Source organism: Stenella coeruleoalba (genome assembly GCF_951394435.1).
Source record: "Stenella coeruleoalba genome assembly, chromosome: 13".
Taxonomy (NCBI): domain Eukaryota; kingdom Metazoa; phylum Chordata; class Mammalia; order Artiodactyla; family Delphinidae; genus Stenella; species Stenella coeruleoalba.
The window spans coordinates 69,695,898-69,719,085 of NC_137159.1; the positions used below are offsets into that span (position 1 = coordinate 69,695,898).

General features: G+C 54.8%; 1 protein-coding gene across 2 annotated transcripts in view; it reads left to right on the forward strand.

Moving 5' to 3' along the window:
- Positions 1-1,653: 1,653 nt before the first annotated feature.
- LOC307196185 (otoferlin) overlaps positions 1,654-23,188 on the forward strand; it is a 38,722-nt gene continuing 17,187 nt past the window's right edge. For both annotated transcript variants that reach the window (XM_079940941.1, XM_079940942.1), the window contains exons 1-17: positions 1,654-1,815; positions 3,227-3,353; positions 3,826-3,880; positions 8,812-8,943; positions 13,337-13,399; positions 13,829-13,913; positions 16,587-16,746; positions 17,618-17,804; positions 18,233-18,419; positions 19,838-20,061; positions 20,508-20,616; positions 21,131-21,317; positions 21,447-21,567; positions 22,128-22,228; positions 22,346-22,436; positions 22,598-22,714; positions 22,990-23,142. In XM_079940941.1, coding sequence (XP_079797067.1) covers positions 1,767-1,815; positions 3,227-3,353; positions 3,826-3,880; positions 8,812-8,943; positions 13,337-13,399; positions 13,829-13,913; positions 16,587-16,746; positions 17,618-17,804; positions 18,233-18,419; positions 19,838-20,061; positions 20,508-20,616; positions 21,131-21,317; positions 21,447-21,567; positions 22,128-22,228; positions 22,346-22,436; positions 22,598-22,714; positions 22,990-23,142 — 2,148 coding nt within the window. In that variant the 5' untranslated portion in view covers positions 1,654-1,766. The remainder of the gene's footprint in view (positions 1,816-3,226; positions 3,354-3,825; positions 3,881-8,811; positions 8,944-13,336; positions 13,400-13,828; positions 13,914-16,586; positions 16,747-17,617; positions 17,805-18,232; positions 18,420-19,837; positions 20,062-20,507; positions 20,617-21,130; positions 21,318-21,446; positions 21,568-22,127; positions 22,229-22,345; positions 22,437-22,597; positions 22,715-22,989; positions 23,143-23,188) is intronic.

A 23,188-nucleotide genomic window follows, 5' to 3' on the forward strand; every position in this document is an offset into this window, starting at 1 on the left:
AAGGTTATATAATCTCTTGTTGGGGAGAAACTTTTAAAGATAACTCCAAAGGCATCAGTTTTCTTTTTTTAGAGTGCTTTCTTTCCCTTTCCTCCTGTTGATATGTCCTGGATAACGTGATGCCGGATAGTGTGAAGAGATCAGTGCTACCCCAGCCTTCTTTCACCCACCTCGTGCCTTTTTAGGAAATCATGAAGATGCCAGTGTTTCTTAAACTGTGAGCTGGTGCCACATGAAAGAGGTGGTCCTCAGTTGCTCTCTCACTGGGACACAGACACATTCCTCTTCATGTCTTGCCAGGCATATGAAGAGTAAAGAAAAGGCCTGGAGCTAGGATAGGGCCAGGTTGAGGGGAGGAGAGGCTTGCGATATCTAGGCCATCTCTACAAGGACAGAAAGGTTTTCCCCAATCTCACATGACCCAGCGTAAAGAACAGGCGTTCTTCATTACAGATAATAAGATGTGGTCAATGGAATAAAGCTTTTCTAACTGCTTCAAACCTCAACTGTAAACTGTGGTCAATAGTATCCTCCTCAAAGCTTGCTGTGGAGATTAAATTATTTTTTAAATATGTTAAAAAAAAAAAAAGAACAGGGGTTCTCGGGGGACCATAGCCAAACCTCCACAAGGAGATGCCTGACCCAAAGATGGGTGGGCCCTGCTGCTGTAGGTGAGCTCAGGGTTGGAATCTGCATCCACCCCACCTAGGGATGGGGCCCAGGATGACAGGGGCACAGCCAGGAGGAGGGAGAATGGGAAGTGGACGGAGTCAGGTGTCCAGCTCATGCAATATTGATGGGGTAATGGAATACTGCACTTTACTGCCTGTTGATCCTACTCCTGGCCCCTCCTGGACCAGGGATCACAAGCTCAGCTGCGGGGACATCACTGAGGGGACAGTGAGGACCCCCTGCCCCCTTCCCTCAGCCCCCCTGACTGCAAGGCCCTTCTCCTGGGGGCACAAGGCCACACCAACCAGAGGAAGAGGTAGGAACTATGGAATCTGCCATACGTTCCTGGGGGTTGGTTGGGGGGTGGGGTGGAGGTTCTGTAGTGAGAGGGGACAGGCAGAAGGGGCAAAGCCAGGACCAAAGATAGAGACGGGAAAGGGCCCATCTCCTTCTTTTCACTGGGGACCCAGGAGAATCCAAAGGCACAGAGAGGTTGGGAAAGACAAGGCAGGCTTCGAGCACCAGAGCCATCTGGGAACTAAGCAGCTAGTTTCAACCACACTTCCTACCTGCTCATCAGTCTCTGTGCCTCTGAGTCCCGTTTCTGCCCTTCTGTTCTGATGCTTTATCTCTGGTTGTCTGGTTTTCTTTCCACTCAGCCGAGGTGGGGTGCACGGTCGGGGAGGATGAACTTGGCGGCACTGGCGGAGCTCAGAGCTCCAAGACTGGACTGAGGGGGCTGGGATCAGGACCCCGAGGGGCTCCAGTTGAAACGGTTCTTTCCACCTGAAGGCCGCCTTTACTGGTCGCCGTCCCCGACCTGCTCCTGAGTGGTGTGAAGACATGGGGAAGGAGGAAGTGGCGGGGTTTCCTCTGCCCTAATTCCCCCTCACGGCTCCCAACTTGGGAAATTTGGCCCCAAATACATCTTGGGACCAGTAGGTGAGGGGCTGGAGCTCGGATCTCCCTTTCCCTTACGTGTTCTTTTGGGTTTTGCTCTTCTATGTCTGTGTGTCTTCCTCCCGGCGCCTATCTCCTTCCACCTCATTCTGGCGGCCCCCTCTCACAGAGCCGGGAGGAGTGTGTTTTCCGCCATGAAGCTCGGCAAGAACCGGCATCACAAAGACGAACACCAAAGACAAGGTATGGACGCGTGCCCCCGCCCACGGTCCAGGCGGCCCCTCTCTCCCCTCCGGTGACCAAACCCCTCCTCTCCGCGGGCAGCGCCCCAACGGGCTCTCCTGCTATTGGCCGGCGGATCCACCTGGGAGGGGCCTGGCCTCTCATTGGCTGGAGGAGAAGCCGGGTCCTGAGAGTGGTCCTCCGGAAGGAGGCGCCCCGAGGACTGAGGGTGGGTAGCACGTTTCCTCCGGTCTAGAGCTGAGTAGCAGAGCCCCTCAGTCCGTTGGGCTCATCCTGCCCTCTTTGCTCTCATTCTTTCTTCTCCACACAGAAGCCTAGAGATTTTTAATTAGAGGAGGGAATAACAAAAACAAAAAAAGAAGAAAGTTATTTGGCCAAATCCCTATTTCTGGGGGAAAATCAGAGTCCTGAGAATGCTTGCTCTGTGGCAGGACTCGCTCTCCTGCCTTTTCCCCGTGACCTCTCACGAGGCTGCAGGGACGGCCCTGGGGGAGACAGGCAGGGTGGGTCCTGGAAGACTGGAGTGGCCTGTGGCACTGGTGCCACCGGAGCAGCAGGCTGGGGAGGGCGCAAGACAGCTATTTAAGAGGAGGCAGGGAGTACAGTTGGAATACAGGGGAGAAATGGAGTGTATTAGGGGAGCTGTGTGTAACTTTCTAACCCAGGTCTGTAGATCACACACCCATCCTCAGGGCTCCTGGCTTCCCTCCCCAGCATCCCCTGTGTGGCCCACTGGCCCCAGAATCTCTCTCTTTGTCTTTTGCCCCTTGCGAATTCCAGCTGTGCCTTTTGCCTTCCTAGATTGGAGAGGGTAGAGCTGCCGGTTGAGACTCAAACCCACCATCCTTGGGTGGCTTCTCAGAACCGTCATTCCTTCATCTAGCTGGATTAGTACACATCAGTACAGGGTTAGGTTCTGAATTCCATCAGCTGTTTTACATGGATAAGTTCCTTCCTAAGCCTCAGTTTCTTCATCTGGTTACATGAGAATAGTGCCTATCTTGCCAGGCTGTGGCTATGAGGATTATGAGGACTAAAGACATATGTATAACGTGCTTGGCATTGTGCCTGGCACATGATAGCCACTCAGTAAATGGTAGCTACTGGTACAGGAGGTACATAAGTATGTATTATTTTATTCCTGACCCTCTTCCACGAAGGATATTCAGTGCTTGCATAAGTGAGTTACATTCAATTAAAATTAAAAAGCAAGACCAGGTGCAATTTCAGTTAAAATCAGAGATCACGATTAGGCCAGAAACACGACAGATATGCAGACCATAGCATTCTAAGCAGATGCTACCAAGTAAACCTGGAATTTGACTCAGCTTCCTGGATGGCAAAGCAAAAAGGGAAATACAGTCACTATCCCACCATCCAGCCCACCTAACTGGCCCTCCCTCTTCCCCAGATGAACCGGCAGTACTGGAGATGGATGACCTTGACCGCCTGGCCATTCGGCTGGCGGATGGGCTGGATCCTGACTCCGTGTCACTAGCTTCCGTCACAGCTCTCACCACCAACGTCTCCAACAAGCGGTGAGTGGGCAGGAACCCCACAGCCCCAGTTGCCTTCCCCAGGTCAGGCAGGACCCAGCTTGCTATGTTTGGAATTTGGGTGGGGAAGAATCAGGGCCCATGGACAGCTCCTTCCTAACCCTGCCCCTTTCCTCTTTTCCTGGATGTCTCCCTCACCTCTACCCCTGCAAAGGCAGGAGCCTGTTCCCAGGTCATTCAACACCTCCGGGCAAAGGGAAATCACGGAGCTGCCCAGCCCACACTTGAACCTGTTGACCTAATGTCTGTCTACCTATCACTTCTGTCATTGGTTAGTCCTCTGTTTTGGAGCCTCTGAGAACAACTGATCCCCCTTCTGTTTGGCAGTCCTGGAGTGTTTGAAGATCATGATTCTGTCCTTCTGCCCTTCTCCAAGGTCTAACCACTGCCAGTGCCCTCCTCCCCTGCAAGCAGTCCCCTTACACCCAGCCTGACAGTACATTCTCCTCCTCAGATCCAAGCCAGACATTAAGATGGAGCCAAGTGCCGGGCGGCCCATGGATTACCAGGTAGGTGGGGCAGCTAGAGGCCTCATGCCTTTCCGACTCTGTCTAGTGGGGGGTTCTGGCCAGATGTGCGTTATAGACTCTGTGAAGGCATGGATCTGAGGGTCATAGAGAACCACAAGCTGAATATATGTTACCAAAGTAAGCTTGTTCCTGGAAAGCACTCACAGCAGTGTCATAAGTAGAGAAGTACAAACCCAAAGAGCAGCTTGAGAACTCTGCTTATGCTGGTCAAAGCCCTCCTAGGATTTTGTAACGGTCTTTATAAAGTGAGAGGGACCTGGAAAAACCATAAAAAGACCAAAGAGCATCCAAAAATAAATTTTTTAAATAAGTGTCTCTGAAGAAAGATAGATATTTTGGTGTTTTGTTTTGTTTTGTTTTTTTGCGGTACATGGGCCTCTCACTGTTGTGGCCTCTCCCGTTGCGGAGCACAGGCTCTGGACGCGCAGGCTCAGCGGCCATGGCTTACGGGCCCAGCCGCTCCGTGGCATGTGGGATCTTCCTGCTCCGCGGCATGTGGGGCACGAACCCGTGTCCCCTGCATCGGCAGGCAGACTCTCAACCACTGTGCCACCAGGGAAGCCCCTGGTGTGTTTTTTTAAATTGTTGCTTTGTATTATTTTGATGCTGGAAGTAGTGTCAATCCTGGCTATCTATAGATGCTGAGAATGTGGGTGTTTTTTGCTTCTCTGTATTTTCTGAAATTAACACTTAATTTTTTTATTTGTATGTTTCTAAAATGGCTGAGATAGGGAGAGATTTGCAGCTATAAGATTGCTAATGTGGCCACAGTGCAGGCAGGATGGATGGGGCATGAGCATGGCTGGGAACTGCGGGGAGAGGGCCATGTGAACAGCAGGACCCAGTGTAGCCCTCCCAGCCTGGGGCCTCATCCTCAGCTTTGCAGGGCCACACCCTCAATTTTGTCTCTTTTCCCAGTGTTGATCGGAACCTGAGAGACTGAGTTACACTAACATAACTCACGATAGGCTAATGTACAAGCCGGAAGTACCTAGTACTTATTTATAAACTGCAAACAAGAAGGGCCCAAGGACCACGAATTCCTCTGGACCCTTCATTAGGAGCTATCAAGACCCAGTTGTAGGTGAAAAGACTGCTGGGCATTCCTAGGATTGAGGGAGTTTGCTGGCTGGTTGGGAGGGCAGAGCCTTCAGGAGACCTCACCTGACTGCCACTGCACTTCCCGCCTAGGGCCAGCGCCAGGCCCCAGAATCAGAGCAAACCCTTCTCCCGGGTTAGGGCTTTATCTTTGATGCCCATTTCCCAGGCCCCATGCTCCCTTCTTTAAGGACAGCCCACCTCACCTCACTCAGGTGATAATATTGAGGACTTGACCCCAGCTTTCTTTGTATCAGGTACATCTGGTCATATTTCCTCAAGGATGCACCCTGTCTCTCTGAATCCTTGCTTCGGTTTGTTTTCATCCAGTCGGTGACCATCTTCCCAGGGGCTTGAAAAATAGCCCCAGGCAGTGTCAAGCGGACCTGCCCCTGGGGATTCAGACAACCTCACACCACTGGGCTCCTTGGAGGTTTGGGAATGTCACCTCCTCACCTCTCTGCCAAAACCCAAGCACGGAATGTCCTAACACTTCTGAGGGCTTTTCCAGGAAGCTCAGCTCAGGGCTTTGCTCCTCTGTGTTCTGAGAAGAGAAAAACTTCTAAAGAGCAAAGACCCCATAGTCAGATACCGTTCAATCCACAGTGTCACGAGCCCGCCATGTAAAGGCACATAGAAAACGGTGTCACCGTTACTGTTGCTGCTAATGTAACTGTTATCTTTTTGAAGGTTTACTATGTGCCAGGCACTAGGCTAGGTAGGTATGTTTCCCATTTGAGTTAATGTAATCTTAACAACCACCCAAGTATAGGTATTACTGTATTTCATAGGCGAGAAACTGAGGCCCAGGGTGGGTAAGGAGCTTGCCCCAGGTCACACAGTTATTCAAAGCTAGAAGCAAGGTTCAAACTTGAGGGTGTCCTACCCCATAGTCAGAGCAACTAATTTCTCTCTAATTAAGCCTTTTGAACAGTCTCTCCCTCTGGTCCCTGTTCATCTTTAGCTTACTACCTACTGCCTGTTTTCAAAAGCTCTTTCAGACCACTTCCTAACAGAGACTTTTATGAAGTGGACCAGACAGTCAGCCTCCAAAGACTTTGTAAACATTCTGAACTGAACAAAACAGTTGTATTGGACCTGGTAACACAGTATTCCCTGACAGGTTGATTCACTTCTCAACTGTGTTAACACACTTGGAGAGAGAGCTGAGGATGCAATGTGAGGGTTGCAAATGTGGAATTATTCTTGCTTTCAATAAGTACAATGTATAAAGCAAGAAAAACCTATCAGAAGGACTTCACTCTCTTGGAGAACTTGGCTTTGCTGAGTTAGAAAGACCTCAGCCAGAGGCACTTAGCCGAACTCAGATTCAGGAAGGATCCTCAGGGCTCAGAACCATCCTAAAGATTGGGTAGCACTGAAAGGAGGTCCCAAGGTGAAAAGACCATGGTGTACTCAGGCCCTTTGTTTCTTCTGTTTAGAATGCATGTAATGCGAAAACCCTTTCCTGATTATTGGCATCTCAAAAGCGAGAAGCTGCAGCTTCCTCCCTGTGAATGTGCAGTTTCCCCATCACAGTGGGCAAAGCTTCCTCCCTGTGACTATGCAGTTTTCCCATCACAGTGGGCAAAGCATCCTCCCTGTGACTATGCAGTTTCCCCATCAGAGTGGGCAAAGCTTGGTGCTTGGCACTTGGCAGGGATGTACTTGGCGGGTCACAGAGTCTTGAGTCTCTTCACTACCCTCTCTTCCCGCCACCAAGACCATATACATTTTCACCTCCAAACATCTCTCCAGTTTTCACCTCCACGTCATTTATCCAGCTCAAGTGCCGTATGGCAGCCGCTTCCTATCTGATCTCCCTGCTCTCATATTGCCCCCTCCACTCCATGCTCTACGCCACCACTGGAGTGATCTTCTCAAAATGCACAACTGGTCATGTCACATCTCTGTCACCTGGAGACGAGGGAACATAAAGGATGTTTCAGAAGAGCAGTACTAAAGGGTCCACCGCCTCTCATCTCCGCTCCCAGCGATGTTCTTGCAGCCCGGTCAGATCCCTCAAAAGCAGGTCACGAAGCACCATGACTCTTGGGTTCTCCCAGGACAGAGGTATAGATTTACACTCAGCGGTGTTCCTTGTGATGAGTTTCATGGAGTCACCTGAGGATTATGTCCCTTATCTTGGAAGGAGAGGATGGAATAGTCAGTCACCAAAAGAGTTACCCTGGTCAGCTGGTCAGTTGGTCCCTTAGTGGCTCTATTTGCCTACCCCTCTTCCATCATGGAAAGACGGAGTCCTCTGCTGATGACTGAAATCCCCTTCTTCAGAGTTTAATGTTTTGTTTTTTTAATTTCAAGTCCAAATGATACATTCCCCTCCATAGAGCACGGGGGGGCGGGGGGAGCCCGGACTGGCATTCTCCTCCCCCACTAACGCCAGGCCGCGACCTCCTTTGTGCACTCTCAGGGTACCCCTCAGGCCACCCTTCAGCCTGCAAAGAACACGCACTGGAGCCTCCTCCTCCTGCCCCACCCTTTTCTCCTTTCAGCCCTGTGCCCTCCCCTCCCTACCTGCTTCCCGCCTGGTGTCAGAGCTTCCAGCTAGGGTCGTCCACCATTACTGGCTCTGCTCAGTGGAAGAAGGTGGGAACTCTGGGTCCTGAAAAGGAGCAGGGGGCAAAAAGGCTATCATTACGGCTGAGTCCCTGGGTGAAAAACATAAAAACCAGCCAACCTCTCACACTGCAAAAGTTAATCTCCTGATGGTATATCTTTACTACCTTATTATACCAAAACTGTGTTTGTCTACTTCCCAGTCTTGAGTTACAGAAAATCTTTTTTTTTTTTTTTTTTTTTAATGGAGGAAAAGGGATGGGTTAGTTTTGGGGAAAAAATGAGCTCTTAAAAAAATCTTTGGTATAAAGTTTCATAGAGCTTAAAACTCTATAAACTACTACGCAAAGAATGTTCTGGAAGGACTTCTAGTGTCTGTTTACTCTCTTCACAGTAAACTTCTCAGAGCTGGCTCTATTTCCCTTTTAGCTCCCTGAAGAAACAATGATTATTGAACTCCTTCAGAGCTCCAGATTCTCAGTTCCATTCCCTGTGGAACCTCATTCCACATAGAAATGCTTGTTTTCATAGTTCAAGTATTACTTCAATTAGTAAATGTTCAGTTTCCAGTTCTACATACTTGCTTGGTAACGTTCTCGTTGTCATCAGGGTTTTTATTTTGTTAACATCGTTACTTTCGTTGTGTGGATTTTTCTTGTCCTTCCGGATATTTATAAGATATATAAATATCTGATGGACGCAGTGGATGATAATTTTCATGGCTATTCTTTTTCATGAAAAGGGAGAATGATTCTCTTGAGTAAAATCATATTTAGTAGTTGCATCAAAGCACAGCAATTAAAATACCAACTCTCCAAGATGAGAATCGTAAAAAGCAACTCATACAGGTTCATTAGAGGAGTGCTGAGGCAAATGCTGATACTAGCTCAACGTAAGCTATTTTGTTAAAATGCAAGTTCAAGAGACTTAAATGAAACAATATTAAGCGTCACACACGACCCTATCTGTTTGGGACACCAGCCACTTAACTGAAAGTAAATTCTAGTTGAGAAGCCATTTATAACAAGAGCTCACATTTCCTACACCTGTCTACAGTGAGGCTTAGTGGGGGAAAGAGCCCAGGATCACCAGCGGATGTACGGCAGGCCGACTGGCCCCCAAATCCGGTGCTGGCTCCCGGCACCTTCCAGCCCGCTGCCCGGGCCCCGACTCCTGCAGGACCACATCCGACCTCACCCGCTTTCCTTCTCGGTCCCCCTCTTGCCCGCCCGCAGGTCAGCATCACGGTGATCGAGGCCCGGCAGCTGGTGGGCTTGAACGTGGACCCCGTGGTGTGCGTGGAGGTGGGCGACGACAAGAAGTACACCTCCATGAAGGAGTCCACTAACTGCCCCTACTACAACGAGGTCAGCGCCCGGGGCCCCAGGTGGGGAAGGGGCCTCCGAACCATGGCAGAGGCTGGGCCCGGCCCCATGGGGCCCAGCAGGAGAAGCTGGGAGTCAAGGGACACAGAGGGCCGCCAGCCGGCGTGACCTTGGCCCGCCCGTTACAACCCGCAGCCTGCTGCCACGCAGTGCTGCCCCCTCTGAAGCCCCAGTCCACATCCCAGCCAGACACAGGTCTGGCCAGGGCCACCCTGTGAAAGGAATAGCACCCCAGGTCCTCCTGTGCTGCTCCCAGCAGCGCCTGTGAGTGAACTGCACACCCCCTGAGGCCTGGTCCCGGATGTTTCCCAGGCCAGAGCCCCGAGGCGGGGCCGCCTCCTTCCAGCCCCAGCCGTGGTGGCACTGGCACCGTTAACGAGCACCTGCTGCATGGCGGCGGGCACTCTCGTAAACGTTTTTGGTACATCATCTCTTCTGGCTCTCACACTGTCAGAAGTTGTCACCATCAATCCCATCTTACCCAAGGGACCTTGAAGCTCCTGGAGAAAGATCTGGCCTGGGTGCTACGTGCCAGAGTCGGGTTCTGTGTGCGCACGCTCTCTGCTCAGCTGCCGTCATGGGCACCTGAACCTCTTCGGGGTCCTTCCAGACCACTGGCCGTGATGCTTGGGGAGTGAGGGGTAAAAGGCCCAGTACCCACTGCTGTTCGTTGCAGCTGTTTGAGGCCACATCGAAGTTAAAGGACCTCAGAGACCTAGTTCAATCTTTCCATCTTACAGAGGAGGAGACTGAGGCCACAATATGAAAAGGGCCAAGATCACAGAGAGTACTGTAGACAGAGCAGGGCCCAGACTGCCCTGCCTCTGCCCAGCGCTCTGTCTGCCACCTTGGACGGTCACCCCAGACACAGCATCGTGACTCTGGGCTCCAGGGAGGGACCCATCTTAATCAGCTCTGGGGAAGGATGCCCCTCAGATGCCTGAGCACACATCAGGCTAAGCCAGAAGTCAGCTGGCACCCTGGCCAAACGAGGCACCTGCATCCTGTGTTTCGGTGTCCATCCTGGGGGTGGTGAGGGCTGAGGGTGCCGTCTGCTGCTTGGGGGAGGGCATCGCTTGGGAAACTGTGGGCGGCCCCAGTCGTGGGCCTTCAGGAGGAAAACCCATGCACAGCTCTGCCCTTCACGGGGACCCAGGCTAAAGCCAGAGCCTGGCCGAGGTCTCCTCAATGACCACAAATGGACCCCATTCTCACAGCTGGTTTCCTGCAGGGCCACAGGGCTGGGACACTGCTGTTTCAGGACCCCCCTCAGCCCCATGTGGCAACCTTCCCAGGAGTCAGGAAATTCGGGCTGGACACCTCTGACCTTATGTCAGGACACATCCCTGACTGGAAAAACCTCCGGCCTAGATAACATCTATTTTTCCCTAACAGATGTGGAGACAGGGCCCCATGGCCTTCCACAGTTATCTGATAGTGGTGAAGCCATGTTTGCCTGAGGGGAGGGCTCACCTTGCAGCAGGCCCACATGCCTCATGTTTCATTCAAATGGTTTCCTCCTTCCCAAGGAAACAGAGCTGTTCTCCCCACTCTGTGGCTCCTCAGCAAACTCCTACTCACCCTGCAGAGCCCAGCTCAAATGTCCTTGCACTGAGTAGCCTTCCTGGCACTCTCTAGGTCAGAGGTCAGGGCATTCCTCTCTCTCTGACAACAACATCCCCAAGTTGCATTTGGTTCTTCATGTCTAACCCGGGAGGCTCCCAGTCTCCTGCATTGCTGTAGCCCAGCCCAGGGCCTGCCATGTACCTAGAGGGCTTTGGTAACACTTTGCTGAATGGATACTTACCCAGACGAAGAAATAGCCATCCGCTGGGCATCTGCTCTGCACCAAGCTCAAGCCTGGCCACAGAGCGGGTGCAAACAGCACACTTCCTAGTTCCATTTTCCAAACTCTACATTTATATCCGCTAAAACTGTTTATTCCACTCATCTTTGGATCATCTTAAATTTACACTTGATCATATTTTTGTTCTTTTTCACAAACACAAGTAACTCTGATTTATTCAATTTCTGTTTCCTCTAAACCAGAGTTTCTCAAACTCAGCACTGAGGCTACTTTGGACCAGGTAATTCTTTGTTGTAGGGACTGTCCTGTGCATTGGCGGATACTGAGCGGCGTCCCTGGCTTCTACCCACTAGATACAAGCAATCCTCCGATAGCAATCCTCCACTCAGATGTAGCAACCAAGAAGGTTTCTAGACATCGTCAAATGCCTCCCGGGGGTTAAAATCGGCCCCAGCTGAGAACCAGTGCGCTAAACTATCTTCCCATGATTCCTCCCAGCCCCAAAGCTAGAATTTTCTTTCCCTTTTCTTCTTCTGGTCCCAGGGGTGTGCTGCTTCCCGCTAATTCTCTGAGTTGATGGGAACCTACCTTTGGTTCCACTAAACACAATAGAGGGAGGTGGGAACGACCAACATCACTTAGATTTCTAAGTAATCACAAAAGGGAAATATGTTCAGGAATTACAAGGAATACGACCCCAGACAGCGCAGAGTTCTAGCTTAGTTAGCTCGCTCTCCTAGGGCTGACACAGCTCTGCGGCACCTGGCCTGGCCTTGACCCTCCCGCCTGGCTCTGGACCTGTCTTCCTGTGAAGGGGGGCTCATAACCATCACCCCCCCCCCCCAGAACAAGCTGACAGTCCACAGCCCAGGCCAAGACCTCTCCTCGGTGCGTCCGGTCCCAGACACTGTCATCTTCCTTCTGCCTACAACCACCTCCCCCCATTGCCTTGAATCCTTCTCGTTCTACATCCCAAAGAATCTACCACTATATCGTCCACTCAACATCACCAACTCTGCCTTTGCTTTTCTTTTGACTCCCCTTTTGTCTATAAGGCCTTTCACTCTAGCATATTCTAAGCACAACTATGAAGAACCATTACGATCAAGGACAGGAGCCAGAAGCCTATCATCTATCCATCCATCTACCTATCCATGCATCCATCTATCTATCTATCCACCTAGCTGTGCCTTTCCTCAGTCCCACATACCTCCTAGTGACCACCACTTCCTCACCTTAATCCCTGCACTCATTTCTGCGCCCCATCTTTCCTGAAACTGCCCTGTTCCAGACATCAAGGACCTCAACATCCACCATTTCTCCCTCTCCCTTGACCGCCCCGGCCCTTCCATCCTCTCGCCGCCCCCTGCCCTGGGGACCTCTCCCGCCACTCTCCTGCCTTCCCCTCTCTCCAGCTCCTCTCCTCACTGCCTTTCTTGGCATCACTCCCTGTGACCACTGCTGAAGTGCTGCTGCTTCTTGGAGCGCTGTTCTGGGCCTGCTTCTTTCCTACTGTCCTTCCTTCTCTCCCTGGGTATCTCCCCAGCCTCAAGGCATCGGTTACCATCTGCGTGTCTAGATGCCTGTACCACCCACCTCTCCAGAGCTTCAATTCCCCCATGACCAGCATCATCTGGGCATCGTGCTTCGTAGCAGTTGGTATTTATTGGGCAGTGGCCGTGTGCATGCCTGGGTTGAATGCTTGACCCAGGTCATCTCATTTAGATTCCGAACCACGCCTCCCAGCAACCCCGTGAATGCTGCCCCGGAGCAGTCCCACATGGTGGCCCTGGCTCGTTATCCCCACGTCACAGAGGTGTAAACTGAGGCTCAGGAAGGGAGGTGATTGGAGCAACAGGGAAAGCTCAGTCTTTCTGGCTCTAAAGCGGGCGCTGTTACCCACAATGCTCTAGTGTGAGCCTCCAGCAGCCAGGAGCAGATTCTCATTTACTCCAAGCTCTTCGGCAACCTTTCTTCCATCTCCCTGCCCACAAGTTCACCAAAACAGTGGGCCTTCTGCTCGCTGTCCGCACCCTCGCTCCCAGCGCCTGCACACCGAGGCCGGGACAGATGGGTGGGCACTGCAACTGTGAGTGGCAGCTCCCAGCCGGAGAGGACAGGTCGCGCCCACAGCACTTACATTTATAGCAGATCAAGTGCATCGGTTCTAAATTCCAAGGCTCAGCTTAGTTTACATTTAAACACCTCCAAACTTGGGGTGCATCTTCTAGGCAGCATTGTGGTTTAATGGTGATGTCTGTGGGACCCATATAACCACAGCGTATCTTACATGTGTCTCATCAAGCCTCATAACAAGGCTCTGAGGGGGGCCATCATGACCCCCGTCTGACAGCTCAGGAAGCTGAGGTTCAGAAGATGTGTTGCTCAAGACCACACGACTCCCAGCTCCCCCGGGGTCGGGGGACCAGTGGTTGCCCCGCCTGCTCATCCAAACTTTGGGGCTCAAGGGAAATGGCCGGGGTGCAGACAGGCACTGTCAGGAGGGAGGGCCCGGCATTTAGCCCCTGCCCTCCAAGTGACAGCAAGTCTGGGTCCTTCCCCCTCCAGTACTTCGTCTTCGACTTCCATGTCCCTCCTGACGTCATGTTCGACAAGATCATCAAGATCTCGGTGAGTGGGGAGCAGTCCCTGGCAGGCGGGGCTCTTAGCTCAAACTGCACCTCTGTGCAGACTTGAAAAGGGCACCCCTCTGGGCGGGCCAACCCTAAAAAGTCAGACCCGCACCCAGACACACAGCCGGGCAAGTGGGGCACAGGCTGGACGTGGGCCCCTCTCGCCCCATTAGCTAGATCCTTCAGCAGAGCGTACAGCCTGCTCACGCGTACCTGGCAGCCAGCAGAGCACAGGCGAGGCACAAGAGGCTGATACTAAGCCTCAGAGAGCGGCCCCTGCCCTGCCAGGCGCCCTCCTGCTTCACCTGAAGCTCGCATCCCCAGAAAGAGTGACATGGCGCCGCTATCAGTCAGCCCTTCCCCGCCCCACGGAAAGCCTCAGCCCCATCCACCTGACTGGTGACTGACTGGTGGTTCTGCCCGGAAGGTGATTCACTCCAAGAACCTGCTGCGCAGTGGCACCCTGGTGGGCTCCTTCAAAATGGACGTGGGGACCGTGTACTCCCAGCCGGGTGAGTAGCTGCACAGCCGGTCAGCTCCGGGACACGCAGTCCCTCCCACCCTGGCGGGCCCTGGGCTCAGGTGAGGCCGTGAGTGCACACGGTCTTCAGGTATGCAGAGCGATGGGGTGCCCAGCCTGCATACAGTCGCAGTGACCACCTGCGCCCAGTCGGCGGGGCTCACGGGAGGCCTGCAGAGTCGGCAGCATGGCCCCCTTTTACAGCTGAGGGGCCTGGGCGCCAGAGAAATGCCGGGGCTTCCCTGGTCACCCAGCTGGTCTACAGTGAGGTCAGGCCGTGTGACTCCAGAGTCCCTCCTGAGCCACAATGTCCTCAACACCCAGTGCGGGGGGCGGGGGGCAGTCTCTGAGGGATACTGTGCCCTGAAAACACCTTCACTGACCAGCCGTCCAGGGACCCAGGCTGCCTGAGAACAGCCGCGTGGACTATCTGCTCAGCAGCTCTGGGGGAACCCATACGCCAATACCGCGTGGGGTTAGTGAGGGAACCCCAAGCCCTGGCCCAGAGGGCTGATGAGGCTTGGACCAGACAGAGGAGGTGCCTCAGCCTGACAGACAGCACTCGCCACATGGCCAGCTTGGGAACCACGGGCAGACAAGCTGGCACTGGGCCCCACCCATGTCCCTGAAGTGAACCCGCCACTTGGGTGCAGTAAGGACCCCATTAGGTCCTCTGACAGTGACAATACAATTTCACCCAGACAATCACATTTGACCCTCACAAAACAGTGAGGGGGACATCAGCATTCCTTCCCATTCTACAGACGAGATAAATGAGGCTAAAAGAAGTTGTGTCTCAGAGGTGCCATAAACTATTAGGTTGAACAAACTGGCGATTCCTTATGTTCAACCTAGTAGACACTCGGCTGGCGCACGTTATAACTATGACTCAGACCAGGAAATCTAAGCCGAAAACCCAAGATTATACACATAAAAATCACAAAATCATAGATCATTCAAGCTCGAAGAGCTTAAAAACATCCAGTCCAATCTCTCTCTGAAGGAACAGAAAGAAAAAATCCACTCCCTCTTCAAATAGCCTTTAACTCTGAAGACAAATTTTATGTCCCTCCTGAGTCTTATTCTTTCCTTGCTAAATTTCCCCAGTTCATCTAACTCTTCATTCACACATCTGTCCGTCCACCCATATATTCTTTCACCCACCCACATATCTACCTACTCACCTGTCCGTACGCTAATCCATCCTTCTATCCATTTATCCATCTGCCATCCATCCATCCCTCTATCCATCTACCTTTTAGGCCAGCCGGGCACCCTACCACCCGTCTTCTACTATCCATCTCCCCATCCAGCCATCTGGCTATCTATCTGTTCCTGTATCCATCCCACAAACATCCACTCTGGCAAGACCCTTGAAGCTCTGGGGCAGCCTAGGACATGGCCCCCTCCTCCTGAGATGCGCCAGTTCAGCTGACGGCCTCCAGTGACCCCTCACGCACATGGCTTACTCCGCTCTCACCATCCCGGTCTGTCTCTTCGGACTCTGCAATGGCACTGTCTCTCCGGAGACACAGTTGGCCTGGCCTATCCCCAAACAGGCCGATTTCTGCACACAGTCCTGAACACATCTCACAGAACCAAAGGGAGACAGAGGCTTGCTGGCAACAGGTCTGAACTATAGGAGAAGTTGAAAGAGGAGGGAGGGGAAGAGGAAACTTCTGAGTCCCTGGAGATTCCAGTGCCCACACAAAATCAAGGAAGAAGATGTGCCCTTCGTACAGGCTACGCCTGCAAACAGCTTTAAAGTCAACCTGAAGGGGCAGATCCGTCCTAGAGTGGGCTCCTCTCCTGACATCTGTCCTTTCCTCCACACCGTCTTAATTCCTGGGAGTATTGGGGTGACACTACCAGTGTCTGTCTCTAGGAGGCTTTCAGTCTGAAATTGGAGACAGACAATAAGTAGATAATCACAGTGACAGTGAGATAAGAGATGTACATATGGAAAGGGGCCAGGATCAGCTCTTCTGAGGAAGTCAGGGAAGGCTGCATGGAAGAGGAGACACATGAACAAAATGATTAGAAGTGTGAATAGGGAGGTGGAGGGTTGGGGTAGGGGGCAGAAGGGATGGGGGCATTCCAAGCTCAAAGAACAGCAGCCACAAAGACATGGGGCTATGAAAGAGCAATATGAATTATTCAGAGAGGGGTAAACAGCTTTGCTTGCAGGAGCACGGGGTGGGGGGGAGGGGTGGGCGGGCGGAGGGTGAACATTGCGAGCTGCAGAGAGCTGTATCAGGAGACCCCACAGGGGATGCTGAGGTCTGTGGTCTTTCCCCCAAGTACTGGCGAACCTCAAGTGGGTTTGAAATGGGGAGTGAGAGAGGGAGGGCCTCTTTGAGGGCTCTGTCTGGCAGCTGCATGGTGGTTGACTGCATTGGTTGGGGGCAGGAGGGCTGCAGGCAGAGAAACCAGTTAGGAGGCTCCTCTGTTTGAAGCCATGCCACACGCCTGGGTGCATGACCAGGGGCGGGGCCTTGCCTCGGCCACCCTTGCTCGGGGACCTCTGTCTCCCTGGCCGAGAGGCAGGCAGAGCTGTGGCCCCAGGGCCCCAAGACCTGGTGACCTGGGCTCCGAGGCCTGCCCCGAGGACAGGTGCCGCCCTGGGTAGGCCAGCAGGTGCAGCCCCTTCTCCTCGCCACTGCAGAGCACCAGTTCCACCACAAGTGGGCCATCCTGTCGGACCCCGACGACATCTCCGCGGGGCTGAAGGGCTACGTGAAGTGTGACATCGCCGTGGTGGGCAAGGGGGACAACATCAAGACGCCCCACAAGGCCAATGAGACGGAAGAGGAAGACATTGAGGGGTGAGGCTCCCATCCTCCCCCAGCCCCTGGAGACCCGGCCCAGCCCTTCCTGGAACACCAAGGGAACCCCCAGGGTGGACCTTGCCCAGAGATCTCACCCTCCATCTCCCTACCCCTATGCCCAGATGGCCCATCTCTCCCTGGAAGGACTGAGGCCAGGCCAGCCTCGGTGTCCGGGGACTCTCCTCATGGGGCAGAAAGGACTGAGGAAGGGCAGGCAGGGGTTCACAGAGGACAGTCACGAGTGACAGTCATTTGACATCCAGGCTTCTGACTGTGAGAAACTTGGAAAAAAAAAAGCAAAGTCCCAGAGCTGCTGGGTCTTGAGTCTACACGCAGGAGAGCAAAGAGATTTTATTTTCTGTACCAGTTCCAGGCAGCTGACAGTGGTTGTTGAGAAATATTCTGGGACCTCATCTGGATTCAGTGAGGAAAAGTGCAGGATCCAATGAATCATGCCTTCCACGGGCCAGGGAGGGAGAGTGGGGGCCAGTTGTGAGGTTTTTGTATAGGAGACGAAAGATGTGACACACAGCTGAGAAAACTGGATAATATTATTAAGAGTGGTCTCCCATGCTACAGTTTACAAAGTACTCATATATTTTAACCTATCTGAGCCTTATCGTATTCTGAGAGGGAATATCATATTATGCCCATCTTAAAGGTGAGTAAACTGAGGCTTAGAGAGATGGGGAGATTTGCCCAGGATCACAAGACAGCAGGTGCCCTGAACTCCAGTGTTCTTAGTCCTAGTGTGGGCCTTCTCAGCCGTCCTTCACCTGTTGTCCCGGCCCCCGGGGTATGTAGATGCTGAGGCAGGAGGCGGGGTGCCCGGGGCTGGCTACCACAGCCCTGGCGTATGTGCCGGCAGGAACTTGCTGCTCCCCGAGGGGGTGCCCTCCGAGCGCCAGTGGGCCCGGTTCTATGTGAAGATTTACCGAGCAGAGGGGCTGCCCCGCATGAACACGAGCCTGATGGCCAACATGAAGAAGGCTTTCATCGGTGAGAACAAGGACCTGGTCGACCCCTACGTGCAAGTCTTCTTTGCCGGCCAGAAGGTATGGGGGTGCAGGAGGCTGGGGCTTGGGGTGACAGGCACCAGAGGTGCAAGGGGTTGGGTGTGAGGTCCTGGGGACGGATGTGAGGCAAAATCAGAAGCCACGAGACTGGCCTTTGATCACCTTTGGGAGTCACCTCTAGAAGTGAGGAGAGAGAGATGAGGGGAGCTCTAGCTCAGAGGGGCTGGGGGGCGAGGCCAGGCTGGGCCGTAGGGATTCCTCACTGCCCCCAGGTCACCAAGAGCTGAGAGGAGGGGGACACTGAGAGGGAGAAGAGCCAGAGAGGCTGGGGTGGGGAAGGGTGAGGAGGTAAGTACACACACACACAGCACATGCCCCCACGTAACACACATATACACACTCACACACAGACACACATGCACACTCATGCACGTACGCAAGCCCTAACCCTCGCTCCCTCCCACCAGGGCAAGACTTCAGTGCAGAAAAGCAGCTATGAGCCACTGTGGAATGAGCAGGTGGTCTTTACAGACCTGTTCCCCCCGCTCTGCAAGCGCATGAAGGTACAGATCCGGGACTCAGACAAGGTCAACGACGTGGCCATCGGCACCCACTTCATTGACCTGCGCAAGATTTCCAACGACGGAGACAAAGGTCAGCAGCAGGAGACCGGGGGTGGGACGTGGGGCTAAAGGGGTAGCGTAAATGAGAGCCCCCCACACCACCACCATCCCGCACCTCTGCCTGAAAGGTGCCAGGCATGGTCAGGGCATTGCCAACAGCCCCCGCCTCCAGGGAAGGGTGGACACTCATGGTTCACGTCTGCACAGAGGTGCCTGGGCCCTCCCGAGCCAGGCTGCCTGGATTTGAACCCCAGCTCTGACAGTTAGAAGCTGCGTGACCTTCATGCCTGTTTTCCCATCTGTAAAATGAAAATAATAGTAATTATATACATGCGTATATATACATATGTAGTACATATATGCGTGTACTGCTGTCATAGTACCTATCTACAGACTTGTAGGGCCAGAGCACTGAGCTGAGTACCAGGGATACAGAACAAGGAGGAATCCGTCCGGTCTTCACGGTGCTCCCCTGGGGATGAGGGAGACAGGTGTGCTACCAAATGCTCAAAGCCTGAGACAGAAGACACGAAAGACTACGGATTGCGTGATTCCATCTGTATGGAATGTCCGGAATAGGCAAATGCATAGAAACAGGAAGTAGACGAGTGGCTGCCAGGAGCTGGGGGGAGGGGAGCTGGGACGAGCCACTGAAAGGTACGGGGTTTCCTCTGCGGAGGATGGAAATGTCCTGGATGGTGGCATAACATAGTGAATGCACGAAAACCGCCGAAATGCATACTTTAAAATGGTGAATTTTACGTTATAGGAAGAATATCTCCGTTTTTTAAATGCTATAATGTTTTTTATAAACTAGGCAGAACAGAAACCAAACAAAACTCTTAAGGCAGAATTGAATCCGTGCTACACACGAGACATAACAAATCCTAATGGGAGAAAAATAGTTGGGACTAGGAAATGGGGGTACTTGGTGGAGGAAGAGCGTTTAACAGGCACAGGCGGAGAGTAAGGGCCTTCAGAGAGGAGGGGAGGGGTCTGCAGAAGCAGGTGAGACCCTCGTGGCACGCACAGACGGCAAAGGCCTTGCTGAGGAGCTGGGGAGGTGCTGGCATCTGTCCTTCAAGTAGATCACAGACGTCCCCTGCAACAGGCTCCAGGAAGCAGGGGGCATGATTTTGCTCCACAGAAATGGACGTGTGTGTATGTAGAGAGGCACGGCCAGCTCAGGCTCCCGCAGAGAATAAGCAGACACACAAAAGTGTCCCATGCAAGTGACAAGGTCACCCCACAGCCAGCCCCACGCAGCAGACACTGCTCTCCCCACAGCCCCTGTGAGCCTCGCTGCCCGCAGGCCCTCTGCTGCCTCAGACATTTCCCCAAGCGAGACACGAGGTCCTCAGCTCAGCAACCAGGAGGTACAGGCCAGGAGCCCCCAAACAGGTCCCCCCACCCGAGTGAGCCCCTCGGCCCTCTGCCCCCCGCCCGCAGGCTTCCTGCCCACGCTGGGCCCCGCCTGGGTGAACATGTATGGCTCCACGCGCAACTACACGCTGCTGGACGAGCACCAGGACCTGAATGAGGGCCTGGGGGAGGGCGTGTCCTTCCGCGCCCGCCTCATGCTGGGCCTGGCGGTGGAGATCCTGGACACTTCCAACCCTGAGCTCACCAGCTCCACGGAGGTGCAGGTGGAACCGGCCACACCCGTCTCCGAGGTGAGGCCCCAGGGCACTGTGCTGTCCTCCAGAGCCCCCCGCTCAACCCCCTTCCCACCACGGCAGCCTGTGCCTGGCCTCTGCCAGTGTCCCTCCTGCCTGCCTCAGGGGGCCAGACCCCAGGATGGGGCCGCCCTCCCCAGAAAGCAGGAGGAACTCTGTCCCCTCCCACTGCCTGTGCCTGTGCTCTCCCCGGAGGCCCCAAGGTGGAGCCTTGTCTCTGCCTTGTTCCTGGCCGTGGCTGTCCTTGTGCTGAACATAGCAGCCCTTCCTCTGGGGACAGGCTGGAGGGCCGAAGGAATTGGGCCTTCAGTGTCGGGGCTCGTAGCTCCACAGCTGGGTTAGCCCCAAGGGCCTGTCTGTAAGACGTAGGAGGAGGCCTGGCCCCAGACCCAACCCCCCACACCGTTAAGCTTTCCGGAGGGTTTGAACCACCTTCTTCACAGAGCTGCGTGGGGAAAATGGAAGAATTCTTTCTATTTGGAGCCCTGCTGGAGGCCTCAATGATCGACCGGAAAAATGGAGACAAGCCCATCACCTTTGAGGTCACCATAGGTGAGAGCTGGGCTCGCAGGGCTGGGGGCTGCCAAGCCCTGCTCCACAGCCTGGGGGTGGCGGGGAACTTTGACCACTTCCCTCACGTGTCCTCAGGCACCCACACCACATACAGCGACTGCACCTGAGGACACACGCCCCACAGGGTCGGCCTCAGCTCCACCTAAGGGCTAGGCTGCGTTAGGGACACGAGGAGGGAAGAAGCCCTCCCTGCAGAAGGGAGCGAGGCCCTCATGGGACTGGAGAGGAGAGAGTGGGAATACGGGCCGCGTCCTGGGCTGGACCTTGAGCTCAGTGGTCATCAGGGCTCGTAGCGAGACCTCTGCAGGAGTGCAGGACACGGCCCCTTCCTCTGGCGAGTGTTCTATCGTGTCTGAGCTGGTACAGACCCGTGAGCACCAGCCCCATTCCCTGACTCTCCCCCTTCCCTCCCACAGACCCCTGGACTGGAGGGCAGGGTGGGGCCTGGTGGGAAAAGGACTCTAGGCCCTCGGGTGCCCCCTTCTGCCTCCAGGCAACTATGGGAACGAAGTCGATGGCCTGTCTCGGCCCCAGCGGCCTCGGCCTCGGCCTCAGAAGGAGCCTGGGGACGAGGAGGAAGTGGATCTGATCCAGAAGTCGAGTGATGACGAGACTGAGGACGGTGGGGACCTGGCCTCAGTCTCCTCCAGCCCACCCATGCGGCCCCAGATCACCGACAGGTGAGTCGGCCAGGACAGAGGGTCCTGGGAGCCCTGCCTGCTGCCTCCCGTCCTCTCACGGCCTGGCCCCGCCCCACCCCCACCTGCCCGGGTGCCCAGTCCTCAACCTCCCGCCTGCTCCCACCCCAGGAACTACTTCTATCTGCCCTACTTGGAGCGCAAGCCCTGCATCTACATCAAGAGCTGGTGGCCGGACCAGCGCCGCCGCCTCTACAATGCCAACATCATAGACCACATCGCAGACAAGCTGGTCAGGGCCAGGCCACGGCGGGGAGGGGCAAGGCGGAGGGCGTATGCTTCAGAGGGCCTCGCCCAGCTTGGACACCTCCCCTGCAACACACAAGTCCTGTCTGCCTGGCAGCATGCCGTGGGGTTGGGGGAGGAACTGCAGAATGGCCCCAGTAGAACCTGTGTTCCTGTCCCCGCCCCAGTCCCAAGAGCGGTGGAGAGCCTGAGGGCTGCCCGGAGTGGAGTCTGGGAACCCTGGCCCATCCAGCCCCGGGTTTCCCTGGAGGTGACTGGCCAACCCCTCTGTCTCTGGCCTGCACTCCCCCACCCCCTGCATCTAGCCCTGAGTTCTGTCCGACCCCTGTGGGTCCACCAGGACCACAGACTCATGGCCCAGAGGTGGCTTCTTCCTTCAGGTTCTGAAAACAGAACGCGGAAAATTTGTGTTTCCTTGTGATGGCGAGACAGTCCAGAGATGGCGCTCGTGGGAGGTCCTAGGGCGCTAGCCCCTCACCCCCCTGATGAATGGGGGAGACATTTGGGGAGGCGGAGGGGGCTGTGGCTCACACTCCTGGTTCACAGGAAGAAGGCCTGAATGATGTGCAGGAGATGATCAAAACGGAAAAGTCCTACCCTGAGCGTCGACTGCGGGGCGTCCTGGAGGAGCTGAGCTGTGGCTGCCAGTAAGTGGCAGGGCTGCCAATGGGGGGTCAGAAGTGGGGGGTTTGCAGAGAAGGAGGCATCTGCACGCCTCCTGCTGGCGGGTGGGCTCTGCTAAGCCCTGCTTCTTCTCCTCCCAGCCGTTTCCTCTCCCTCGCGGACAAGGACCAGGGCCACTGGTCCTGCACCAGGCTGGACCGGGAGCGCCTCAAATCCTGCATGCGGGAGCTGGTGAGGATGCGGTTGGACCACACCGGGGACGGAGGGAGGGTCTGGAGGTGAAAAGGGAACCCGAGATGGGGGACATCTGTCTCTGAGGTCACAGCCCCCAGGGCCAGACCCTCCATCGTGCGTCATGACCTGAGCCCCACTTACACCCCCGACCCCGGCAGGAGAGCATGGGGCAGCAGGCCAAGACCCTGCGGGCACAGGTGAAGCGGCACACGGTGCGGGACAAGCTGAGGCTGTGCCAGAACTTCCTGCACAAGCTGCGCTTCCTGGCAGACGAGGTGCCCCTGCCAGCCCCAAACCAGAGTGATCCGAGGTGGCGGAAGGGGGGCTGCCCGGGGGGGGCTGGGCCAGACCATCCAGGAGGCCCCTCCTGCTCTGACAGCCGTTGGGGGACAGGAGAGACCAAGCCTTTCACCCCGTCCCGTGTTCTTCCCGCTGGGTCGGTGGGAGGAGAAGTAGGACCCAGCGCCGGGGTCCTTTCCTCTGTGGGCTCAGGCCTGGCCAAGAGGCAGGGCCTCTCCCTTACTGGGCGCCCACCCCGCCCCCACCCCAGCCTCAGCACAGCATCCCCGACGTCTTCATCTGGATGATGAGCAACAACAAGCGCATCGCCTACGCCCGGGTGCCCTCCAAGGACCTGCTCTTCTCCATCGTGGAGGACGAGCTGGGCAAGGACTGCGCCAAGGTCAAGACGCTCTTCCTCAAGGTGCCGGAAGGGGAGCAAGACTGGGGGCGGAGGGGCTGGGGTCTGC